We start from the raw sequence: 12692 nt of genomic DNA, 5'->3' as shown, positions 1-12692 counted from the left end.
TTGAAATACCGACTTGAATGATTGCGCAATTAAAATAATCGAAAAGTGCTCATGCCTACTCGCTTGCACCAGTCTGTCAAGTTGGGACAGCAACATGTGCAAGTCGCAGGTTGCGCAAGAATACAGTTACGTCTGTGTCCGGCTTCAATAACCAAATAAAATATTTGAAAATACTTTTTCATCGGCTCACTAGCGCCAAATCTGCGACTACAAATGGACCCCCAAGTATTCCTTCTGAAAAGAATTTTGTTCTAAGTGAAAAGGCCCGGCATAGCATATGTTGGCATATGTGATTAGTTGATGTCAAAGTAAAACTCCATTGTCTTTTGTAACCTCTTTTAAAACTGTGGTTAATTTTTTAAGAAATATGTTGTGGCATGTTTTATTCCAATATATTCAATATAACATACTCCAAATTATGTAAGTAAAAATAAGTTAATGTCGTGTGTATTATTACTCTTGATCGATATTGAGAACTATTTAAATTCTTATTATTGAGTGTAGTTTAATTTGTATGTTTAGCATAATAATGATGTAGCATTAATGAAGCGACAGCGATCCAATTTGCTGTTATATCGGTCTATTAAAATATGTAATGTAGACATGGAATCAGGGAATGTCTCATGCATTAAATAAAAATTATGCTTCTCAATGTCAGATTGATTTTTTTAGTATTTAGTGAATCAACCCTTTCAACATACCATGCATGGATATTGTGATCAGATGGACTAATTTATATGAATAATCCTTATAAAAAATTGAAAGCATTATCAGTGTTAATAATCAACTACAAATTAAAAAATAATTAAATGATCGAAGGACTGCTGCTTTGGTAAAGAAAACTTTCTAAATTTTTTAACAAATAATTTAGGAATTTGCATCACACACTCCTAGGAAAATGTTCCTAGAAACATGTAGATACAAAATTATTTTTTCTTCCAGTACAAGCAAAGCAAAATTTATTTCTGATATGTGTATCATTGTTAACTATAATTCAATATAGCATCACAACTTTTCACAATTACAAGAATGGTTTGATATTAGCTTACAAATGGTTTTAATTGTGACGAAGTTAATCTACTAGAGCCAAATCTACATATGTCATATTTATAACTAGTTTCATTTTATAACTTAGTATCATCATGTTTAGAATCTTTAAGAACTTTGTACATGAAAATATGCTTTGCATGGAATATGTCCTAAGACATATATTTAACAAAAAGTATTTTGGAATACACCTGGACTTTGAAGAGATTTAACTGCAATACCTTACCCTGTAGAGATCATTTCAATAGAAATTAATAAATAGCTAGACTAGTATTCATTCTTATAAAAAACTATTTGAAACATATTTCTTACTGAATAGGTGGTCTGTACTATCAACCAATAATAAGTTACCACTTCTTTAGTGTCCTCCAACCTGTTTATTCATATGGGAAATCTGAGTGCCCGGCCAAAAAAAGTAGCATTCAGATTATTTATTGCGTGCAAAATAAAATCTCAAGATCTAAACGCACCCAGATAGCATTGTAAATGAAGAAATAAAATTGATATCTGACAAGTACAAAATGAGAATTTGTAATCATTCTAATGTTAGGAGTAAGGTGTTCTTACCCGAAGCACAGATTTGGTTTTAATTTTGTTTATTACTATAGTAATAAATAATAAGATATATCTCTACTCAATTTTTTTTCATATATAATTTTATATAATTTACATATATTATATAATTTTATTATGATTTTTAGTCTTTAACTGTGAACTATGGAATGTTACATACAAGGTTTATTGACATTATATTTTTAATATATATATATATATATATATATATATATTATTTTTTTGTGATAAGGTTTTTCAGCCACAAGTCGAAAAAATAAAAACAGAGCGTAAATATTAAATCTTCTTTAATACGTTTCGAGCTATTGTATTAGCTCATCATTCAGCAAACCAGTTTATTTTTATGTTTTAAAGAGGAAATAAACAATATCAAGATATATATATAGATATATATATATATATATATATATACATATATATGTAATAAAAAAATATATAAAATATAAAGCAGTATATAATAGATTAAAATCTTTATTGCAGATACGGACTTTAAAACTCGCTCTAAAACGTAGAATAAATTTTAATATCTTACAATGAACAATGCATATGGAAACAATACAATTCAAGACCTATGTGAAGATACAAGTACGAGCAACTTAGAAGCCAATAATCTATACATGGATCATGCCCAATGTAATGCAACAAATATCAGTAAAAATAATCATTAGATTATGCATGTGTGTGTGTGTGTGCATTTGTGCATGTGATGTGTAGGCGTGTGGGCATGTATGTGTGCGTGTTACAACACAGATTGTCCTTGTATTACGAGTTGGCTTTGAAAAGATAGATAATAAAACCTGGTAATAAATAGATCTTCATTAAGAAGGGCCATAGGGCATGTGTTGATGCAGATGGGAAACAATTTGAATTTTTATTAGAATGAATATAATTTTTTTTTATTATAAATTTTTATTCGCATATTTCACTATTATACAATCCAGATTAATTAACAGGCCTACCTTTGATGAAACTTATCAACGCACTTTAGTACATATGTTTTAAACACCCCAGTCAAATTAACAAATTGCTGGAACTTCATGTACGGGAATTTAATATTATTAAAGATCAGATAAAGACTTTTTGGATTTTTTTAATTTTTTGATAATTTTGTAAACATTTGAAAATTTTGAATACGAGACAGTCAAAAATATCTGATTGTTGAACACCAAATGGCATTTTTAAAACTTTTTTCTGCAAAACCAATTAATTCTTTATTACATCAATACAAGTGGAAAGTTTTTTGAATCATTCAAATCGAATGCTTTGCTTACTCACAAACTCCGTTTTCTGCACTCTTTTTTCTTATCTCCAGATGGCTAGACCAACTTATCAGCATAATTGAATGGATATTTTTTATCTATAAGAATTGAATGTTTTTTAAAGTGAAAGTGGCATTTAGCCTTAATGCAAGTTGCATGAACTTCCCGAAATGTGTTGTAATTGACTAAATCAACCGAAATTGAGATTAAGATATTTGGATAAAATTTTCAACTTCTTATTTCGAATGTAAGTTTTTGCTTTCAATTAAATCTAAATATTTCTATTTTCAATTGATATCTCTCAAACATATTTAAATTTTCTTAATTATTTTAATTATATTGCACTTACACATACTTATATATCCTAAAATCGTAGTTTATTATTCCAAATTTTGATGAACTGACAATGTTTGACTCTTCACATCACAAAAGCAACTTTTGACACAAATTTTGACCATATTTATTCAAATTTTGATGAATTTTTAAAATTATTCTACTTGCCTATAGATCATACTCTTTCTATAGAACTTTCACAAATTTTTAAAATTAAACGACTTGTCGTAGGGCCTTAACATTTTAGTATGATCTAAAAAACCATGATATCTATCATCAAAAAAAAAAAAAATCATAAAAATCGTCAATTTTTTTTGAACAGTTAATTACAAGAACTTGTGTCAGCAAATCCTTACCAGAGACAATCAGGTCGATTCTCAACCAATATCTTTCGAGCAGTTTTTGAATTTTTAAAATCGATTTCGAATTGCGGGCTAAAACGTGGACGAAATAATGGACCAAATGTTTTTCACTTTTCTGCTATTTACGAAAAACGGCGTGGCCGATCGTCGCGCAAAACTGATAAACACTAGTCCTTATCGAGTTACAGCCGTCTGAGAAAACGTCGATGAGAAGTCAAAAATCTGATCACGCACATACTTTATCCGAATTTGATCTCATTCGATTCAGAATGGCTTGAAACGTCGAAAAAATATAAAATTAGCAAATCGTATTTTTTTTATGAAAATTCGTATAGAGATGAAAATTGGTACAGATGTTAAATATGTCTTTACGAACGAAATGTCAAAAGTCCCCATTGATCCGAGCTTTCCGTTATTTTTAATCCAAAGTCAAAGGGACAAAATACTTTCTTCCATTTTTATAGGAAACTATAAGAACTATCATAAAAGTTCATGAGACAGATTTATATATTATAATTTATTTAGAATCACCATTTGTGAGATATTGCCATTTGAAAAGTTGAAAGATTCATATTCTTCATAATATGCAGTCTTTATACGTCATATAAATATACGGTCTTTATACATATAATATAAATAAAAAAATAAGGGTCTCTATTGGTTTGTATTTAGATAGTGTAAGTTTAACGAGGTATTCTTAGTATCAATCTATAGCCTCTAATTACTTTCCCCTTAACATCCGCTACCTATGTCATTTCCAAGTGTGGCATGTCTGATAGTTTTTAAAGAGAGTAAATGAAATAACTAACTAGTGGTGTGTGGCATTGCGCCTTAAGGCAAATTGCTATAATAACTTCTTGTTTCGCAATGAAATATTTGAGGAATATTAAATGTTTTCACATAGATTATTATAAAAACTGTAACTTATATATATTTATAGAAAAGTAAATAAACAAAATTAATCAATCGAATTTAAAACCAGTGGTGTATTCCATCGTGCCTTAAGGCAAATTTCTGGAACTTCCCGTACCGTAAGAAAATGTTCGAGGAATAGTAAATGTTTTTGAATAGATTATTATAAATGCTGTGACATTGTCTGATATTTATAAGAATTGAATAGTTATTTAGTTATTTATTTGAAGTATATAAGTAAGTTATTTATTTGAAGTATATAAGTAAGAACTTTATCAAGAATTGAAATTAATATCTGAATTATTTTCGATATACAAAAAAAAATTAATTTTTTTTTTTCCAAAAGCAATTGTTTTGCCAACACAACCAGAAAGTCTTTTGAATCATTCAAATCGAATCTTAGTTCTCTTAAAAACTGCCATTTTTTGTACATTTAGCTTCGTATCTTCGAAACGGCTAGCTAGACCTGCCTTTGCCAAAAACTAATCACCACTTTTCTCGATCATTACGAATTGAATGTTTTTTAGATCATTCAAATCAGTTCATTCCCTCAAAAACTCGATTTTTATTTTCTGCACTATTTGCTACTGAATCTCCGTAGCAGCTCGATCTGCCTTTGCCAAAAAATAATCAGCACCCTATCAATAGGAATTGAATGTTTTTTGAACCATTCAAATCGATTGATCCGTGCGCCCAAAAACGTGGACGAAAAAATATATACAAAAGCCACACACACACACATCAATATTTTTTAGGTGTGTCAAAATGTTCAGACCTGAAAATATGCAAAAATTTTCATTGACGATTTTCGGCCCATTTATAATTTACCGTAGGCTAGTTACAGTACCCTACGGGAGGTTAAAAATTTAGGACATTGCCTAATATTTATTAGAATTATATAAACTGAATTGCAAAGTTAAAATTATTTATTTGAAGTATATAAGTGAGCTTCAGAACTTTAGCTAGAATTAATTAAATTTCGAATAATTTTTGATATTCAAAAAAAATCCCAAAATCTTAGAAAATTACCTTAACAAACTTCAGGAAGATTTATGAAATTCCGAATAATAGTTTAAGAGGATTAACCATTCATACCCCATTACAGAAGAATTTTATATAAAGATATTTATTGGATGATTCTGAATTTAATGTTGACATATGTATTCCAAGTATGGATGTACAATAAATTTTTGAAAGAAATTCATGTTTTGATTGATGTTATTACTAGACTTTGTCAAAATATCTATACATATATATATATATATATATATATATATATATATATATATATATATATGTATGTATTTTGATGAGTTATTTAGAATAGGGCAGTATGTATATATATATATATATATATATATATATATATATATATATATATATATATAGGATTCTGTTACTGCCCGATTCTAAATAACTCATCAAAATATATATATATATATATATATATATATATATATATATTTTGTAGAGTTTCGAACAAGAATCCAAAAATAATACAAAATAAAAAAACAAGAAAAGTTTTTAATAAACAATTTCTTTATTTAATTATTTGTTTACTGTCAACGTTTCGGAACTAGGTACGTTCCATCTTCAGGACATCTGTCAAGAAACATGATCTTGATGAGATTTAAGCAAACAATATGTTTAGGAATAGAAAATAGATTTTTCTTAAATAATAAATTAATTGTAACAAATAATAATGTACAGAAATATGATAATATGATCAAAATGAAAATGATAAAAATAAATGAGTGGATTATCAGAACAGGATATTAAAAATGATAGAAATTTTTTATGAAAGTTATGGAAAAAATTTTTTAAGAAAAGATTAATGATAAAATTGAATTAATTACCTGTATGTTTGAATAAACGTTAGCACTTTTTCACTAAACAAGAATTTTTAACAAAAAATGAATTTGTGAGTTATTTTTCCGCCGAATAGTTAACTTTTGTAAATCAAAATTACTAAAAGTGTTGTCTTTTTTTAAATTTTTATTTGAAAACAAATAATATTGTTTTCTCGATGTTATACTATTGGCTTTTGGAAGCAAACTAAATGAATTTGATGGTTCATATGTAACACGTGTAAACACTTGGAACGCGAACTGTGAGATTGTATGTGTGTGTTTTTTTTATGTTAGGGTGTAAATACTTGAATTATTGAACTTAAAAGGAAGTCGATATTAATTGTTTGTCAAAAAGTGTAAAAAATTTAAATATGAATCATGTAATAGGTTGTGATCTGATCTAATGTTGACACTGTTAGAAACATTCAAGAGAATAAGACAACTCTCCGCGAATAATCTCCTAAAAATGCAACTTTCATGATTTAAAATCTTTGGAGTGAAATTAAATGAATGGGCGTTTTCAATAGAGTGTTGTACTAGGGTACTTTTGAATATTTTTTGTTTATGGTGGACCACACTTAGTTCATGTTGTCTCATTCTCTTGTGTACATATTGCGAGGTTTGTCCAATATATTGAAAAGCACAGTCATTACAAGAAACAGAATATACTACATTAGTATTGAAATTGGATGGGGTAGGGGATTTAATGTTCGTAAAGAATTGGTTGAAGGAGTGTAAGGATGAGCCTGATACTAAAATGTTTTCTTCTAACAAAATTTTGGCAAAATAATAATATAAATCTTCAACGTATGGCATGCTGCAGTAAATAAGATTGGTGTTTTTGATGTTGGTACTGGTATTGGGAGAATTAATTTGTGTTTTTAAAAAAGTTCGTCTTTTTTGAATAACTGAATGAATGAGATTTTTTGGGTAACCATTTTCAATTAGAGTTATTTTTACTAGGGATAAATTTTGTGGATGGAAAGTTTGGGTGAGACAACAAAATAGCATGGTCTGTAAGGGAAATAATAGTGTTTATCTTATAGTTTCTGGGACAGTATGAGGAATAGTGTAAGTATCTACCCGACCATGTAGTTTTTCTATACCAATTTGTTCGAATAAAGTTATTAGTGTTGTAAACGGATACATCCAAGAAATTAAGTCTGTTGTTATTTGTAGTTCATGTGTGAAAGTTATATTATTGTTAAAGTTATTGAAAAGATCTAGTACTGTGTTTATATGATTTTGTTAATGATAAAAAAAGTGTCAGCTACATATCTAATATAAAAGTTAATTTGAAATTTTAAAGTTGAGAAAACGGAAATTTCTAGTGTTTGTAAGACTAAGTCGATAATTCCGGGAGATAAGGGACATCCCATAGCTGCGCCTTTAATTTGAGAATAAAAGTTGTCTTGGCAATGGAAATAGGAGTAATTTAAAATAGTGTTGATAATATGAGTGAAGACTGTTTTCGGAAAGTCAGTAAAGTTACAAATTGTGTGCCAACGTTTATCGATTGAGTTTAGGATTAATTCATGTGGGACACATGTAAAAAGGTTGACCACATCTAAGCTTAGAAATAAGTGATTTTCAGGGATGTTGCGGTTATTAATTAAATTCACAAATTGGTACGAATTCTTGACATAATAGGGAGAATTGATTGTAACATTTTTTAGGACATCAGAAATGAGTTTCGAAATATTGTAAAAAGGTGAGCCAATGTAGGAGACAATCGGTCTGAAAGAGCATTCAGGTTTGTGTATTTTTGGAAGACAGTACATCTTAGGGGAGATAGGGTGTTGTATTTTTAGGTTAAAAGCAAAATTCTCAGAAATTAGTTTTTTGTTTAAAAATTTTAAAAAAGACAACACTTTTAGTAATTTTGATTTACAAAAGTTAACTATTCGGCGGAAAAATAACTCACAAATTCATTTTTTGTTAAAAATTCTTGTTTAGTGAAAAAGTGCTAACGTATATTCAAACATACAGGTAATTAATTCAATTTTATCATTAATCTTTTCTTAAAAAAATTTTTCCATAACTTTCATAAAAAATTTCTATCATTTTTAATATCCTGTTCTGATAACCCACTCATTTATTTTTATCATTTTCATTTTGATCATATTATCATATTTCTGTACATTATTATTTGTTACAATTAATTTATTATTTAAGAAAAATCTATTTTCTATTCCTAAACATATTGTTTGCTTAAATCTCATCAAGATCATGTTTCTTGACAGATGTCCTGAAGATGGAACGTACCTAGTTCCGAAACGTTGACAGAAAAAAAATAATTAAAGAAATTGTTTATTAAAAACATTTCTTGTTTTTTTATTTTGTATTATTTTTGGATTCTTGTTCGAAACTCTACAAAATATACACAAATCCAAGATTCTACCATTCAATATATATATATATATATATATATATATATATATATATATATATATATTGTTTAATATGAACAAAACAGCACTCAGATTTTTTTATCACAACTTTATTTTATTATTACAAACGTTTCGAGGCTAAGGTGTGCCTCATCATCAGTGTAATTTCAATAACAGTTATTTATTACTAAACATTCTTTTTAATATTTTATTTAAAACTAAATTTGGACTTTTTAATATAAAACATCAACTATACCTTGCATTGGCAAGGTCACTTAGTCTCGAAACGTTTGTAATAATAAAATAAAGTTGTGATAAAAAAATCTGAGTGCTGTTTTGTTCATATTAAACAATTAATATTCGTTCCACTCATATCATAAAATTCTATATATATATATATATATATATATATATATATATATATATATATACATGTGTATATTTTAGGTATTGCATATCAAGATATAACAGTCACTCTGACTTCAAAACTCACACCCACTGCCCCTGAATTTATTCCTAGAAATGCCGTTCCATTTTGTATAGTTCCTGCACAGAGTAATAATATTTCTGGGGCTGAATGCCAAGATCACTCAGCATCGCTCTCACAAAATGACCAACTTTCGCGAAGTTGGTGGAAACAATATAAGCCATCCCTTGATACAAATTTCATAAAATATTCTGAACCATATAGAAAATGGAAATTATTAAACAAAGAAAAAAAAATTATGATAGATTATAAACATTCCAATCAGGGCATTATTAACAGTTCACCAGATGAAAATATGGCAGAGTTAAACATGGTATCACAAAAACTTGATAATGCAAAGAATTATAATTACAAGAGAAAATGTAACTCAGGAAATTTTTTATCAAGAAATATGGTAGACTCAGAAAGTTCACACAATTCTAGATGGAATCCAAATAGATACTCGATTAAAGAAGTTCATACCAAAAAAAATACAAATTCGTCTGATTTAAAAAATAATTGGAAAGAAAAAAATAATCAATTTAAAAGTCTTGGAAAATCATATAATGCGAAAAAAATGAACACTGAATATTCTAATTTGAATACTGCAATGATAACCCAGCGAGAAAGCTTAAAGTTTTCATTAGATAAAGGTAAATTTTAATGCTTCAAAAGTACACTAATAAAAACACGAATGAATTTATTTTTTCAGTGATAGGTTTGGCTTTTCAAACTCATCAGGTATTGATTACATTCTGAGGCATACCAAAATAATCAGAAGCCTTTGAAAAGAATATTAAAATTTAAAATAAAATATTTTTGTTTTGCAACTTTGGTATTACATTATATCATTATAATTTTGGTTTTCATTGCTTACACAGTCTAAACAATGTTTTTAATGTTTTTCTAATTTGGATTGCTTGATTCAAGTAATATTCATATTTCATTTATATCACTGTAAAACATAAGAATGCCTTCCAACGGATTATATTTTTTTACATTTGTTATACTTACTGCAAGCATTTTTTTTAATGAATACTTTTTCTTAGGTACCTTGGAATGTCTTGTGTGCTGTGAATATATTAAAACATCTCACTCTGTTTGGTCTTGCTTAGGCTGTTTTCATGTTTTACATTTAAATTGCATAAAAAAATGGGCTCAGACAAGTAAAGCAGGTAACTATTTTATGATATTCTTCAAATAATATTACATGTATAATTATGTGCGGATTAAATATTGTTTAATTTTTTAGTCCAATTTTTTAGTATAATTTATAATTAATATCCTTATATATATATATATATATATATATATATATATTGTATGATTCTGAATTTGATGTTGACATATATATTAACAAAGTCTAATAATCGGGCATAACATCAATAAAAAACATGAATTTCTTTCAAAAACTTATTTTAAATCCATACGTTTCGGTTATAATCCTAGCCTTCATTCAGTGGAAACTAAAAATAAAATTAAAAACTAAAACAATTGAATTGGAGTGAAAAAAAAATAAAAACAGTAAATAGTACTTACAATTAGTTAATCTTAGTGTTAAATTGGAAAATTTTAATAATCCATGGTATCAGGATATGGTAATGCACTACACTATGTATTATAAACATTAACTTGAAATTACACAATATTTTCACAAAATACTAATTTTAAAAAATCACAAATGGATAGTGTGTTATTCATAGACTGGTTGAAGATATAATGGAGAAAGACATTTTTAAAAAATATTTTTACCAAGATTCTACACATGTGTGGAACGAATTGCGAATCCTTTGCGCGACGCTTTTATTGTTTTGTAAGAAATTTGGAAATGTTATCTAAATAGAAGAGATTTGTGTCGCACAGCGTGTTAAGTTCATTCCGTTTATTTATTGTCTTATTGTTATAAATAGTTAAAAAAGATCCTTCTATAATTCTTTGTTTAAATAAATTTTGTTCGAATTGTAGTACAGTCGGGTTAGAAAAGTCCATATTGTGTTTTAAAGTATAAATATGGTCAGCAAGTACAGTTTTGAATTGTCTTGGGTTTTTTGAATTGTTTTTATGTTGTAACCGTTTATTCAAGTTCTGGCTAGTTTCTCCTATGTAAATTAAATTACAATCTAAACAATTTATTTGATAGACGAGATTTCTAAGTCATTTGATTTTAAAAAGGGTTTTTGTTTTGGTAAAAATAGTGCTAGTAGTTGTACTAAAATTGGTTACAAGTCGGAGTCCAGATTTATAAAAAAGTTTTTTCCAAGAAACATACAATTCTTTAATGTATGGCAAACATATTACACTAGAATGAGTTTCTGAGTCAGGTAAAACGTTATGTACTGTGGAATTGTCCATTTTATTCAAAAAGTACGTTCGTCTATTACTAGTTACGGAATTTATAAGTTTTAAGGGATAGGAGTTATCTGTTAGAATTTTTGTAATTAAATTGATGTTGTTGTCCCAAAATGTTTTGTCCGATAGAAGTATTGCGTGGTCAGTTAGATTTACTATAGTACCTATTTGCATTTTGAGTGGATGACAAGAAAAGTAATTAAGGTAACGTCCAGAGTTAGTTGGTTTTTGGTACCAATTTGTTATTAGTTTGTTATCCGTAGTATGTATAAGTTTTATGTCTAAGAAACTTATCGAGTTCATTGCCTCCAATTCTACTGTAAATTTTAATTTTTTATTGACGTTATTAAATTGATCAATTATCATAGTGACTTCATCACTAGGGATACAAGTGATAATGTCATCTACATAACGGTAATAAAAAACCGTAATTCTTATCGTAATTTTTAAAAATTGTATTTTCAAGAAGTTGTAAAGATATTTCTGCTAGAGATGGACTTGCTGGGGACCCCATTAGCGCCCCAAAAATTTGATAATAGAAAGAGCCATTGAATTCAAAATCAGTGTTAGAGACAATGAAGTTTTGCTAAAATGTAGTAAGTTTCTTTGTTCACGAACGTTCCATGGGATCTTGCGTTGGATGCCATTTCGGATCGTTGGAATGAAATCAAACCACTTACAACTATTAATTTATTTTGGTTTAAATACATTTTAAAGTTCATATTCAATAATACATATTTCTGTTTTGACAATAATTTTTTTTTTTTTTTTTTTTTATTTATTATTTAATAGACAATCAGAAGACAAAGTTTCTATTAGCCTATGTGATAAATTATATTTGGCGTTTAGAGGTCTCCTCCATTGAAGAGATCCTCTGCTAGAATTATTCTATAGCTGTCTGTATATAATTTAATATTGCAGGTCCTTTGGCCATTTCTTCTTGAGTCTTCTTGTTTGAACCATTTTGTTGATAATTTGTATTTCAGCGTTCGAATGATCATCGATTTTGTTGTGATAAGAACAGCTCCGGGTCTTTATAATTTCATTTACAGTTTTAATTTCCAGGTCCCTGTGGATGGTCTCATTAGTTACGTACCAAGGCGCATCTACCATTGCCCTTAATATTTTGTTCTGGGTACGCTGTATAATTT

General features: G+C 27.8%; 1 protein-coding gene across 1 annotated transcript; it reads left to right on the top strand.

The window, feature by feature from the left end:
- The first annotated feature begins 288 nt into the window (after positions 1-288).
- On the top strand, positions 289-12422 carry LOC113390769 (FKBP12-associated protein 1 homolog). The gene is made up of 5 exons (XM_026626891.1): positions 289-420; positions 2101-2253; positions 9174-9845; positions 10242-10367; positions 12334-12422. Exons 2-5 carry the CDS (start codon positions 2154-2156, stop codon positions 12420-12422), a joined length of 987 nt encoding a protein of 328 aa, XP_026482676.1. The 5' UTR covers positions 289-420; positions 2101-2153.
- The last annotated feature ends 270 nt before the right edge of the window (positions 12423-12692 follow it).

The sequence above is a fragment of the Ctenocephalides felis genome, unplaced genomic scaffold (genome assembly GCF_003426905.1).
Source record: "Ctenocephalides felis isolate EL2017-DRISC unplaced genomic scaffold, ASM342690v1 CF-g0.4_SCAFFOLD_03617, whole genome shotgun sequence".
In the NCBI taxonomy this organism is placed as follows: Eukaryota; Metazoa; Arthropoda; class Insecta; order Siphonaptera; family Pulicidae; genus Ctenocephalides; species Ctenocephalides felis.
Note: the sequence above shows the minus strand (reverse complement) of the source record. Positions and strands in the feature narration are given on the sequence as shown.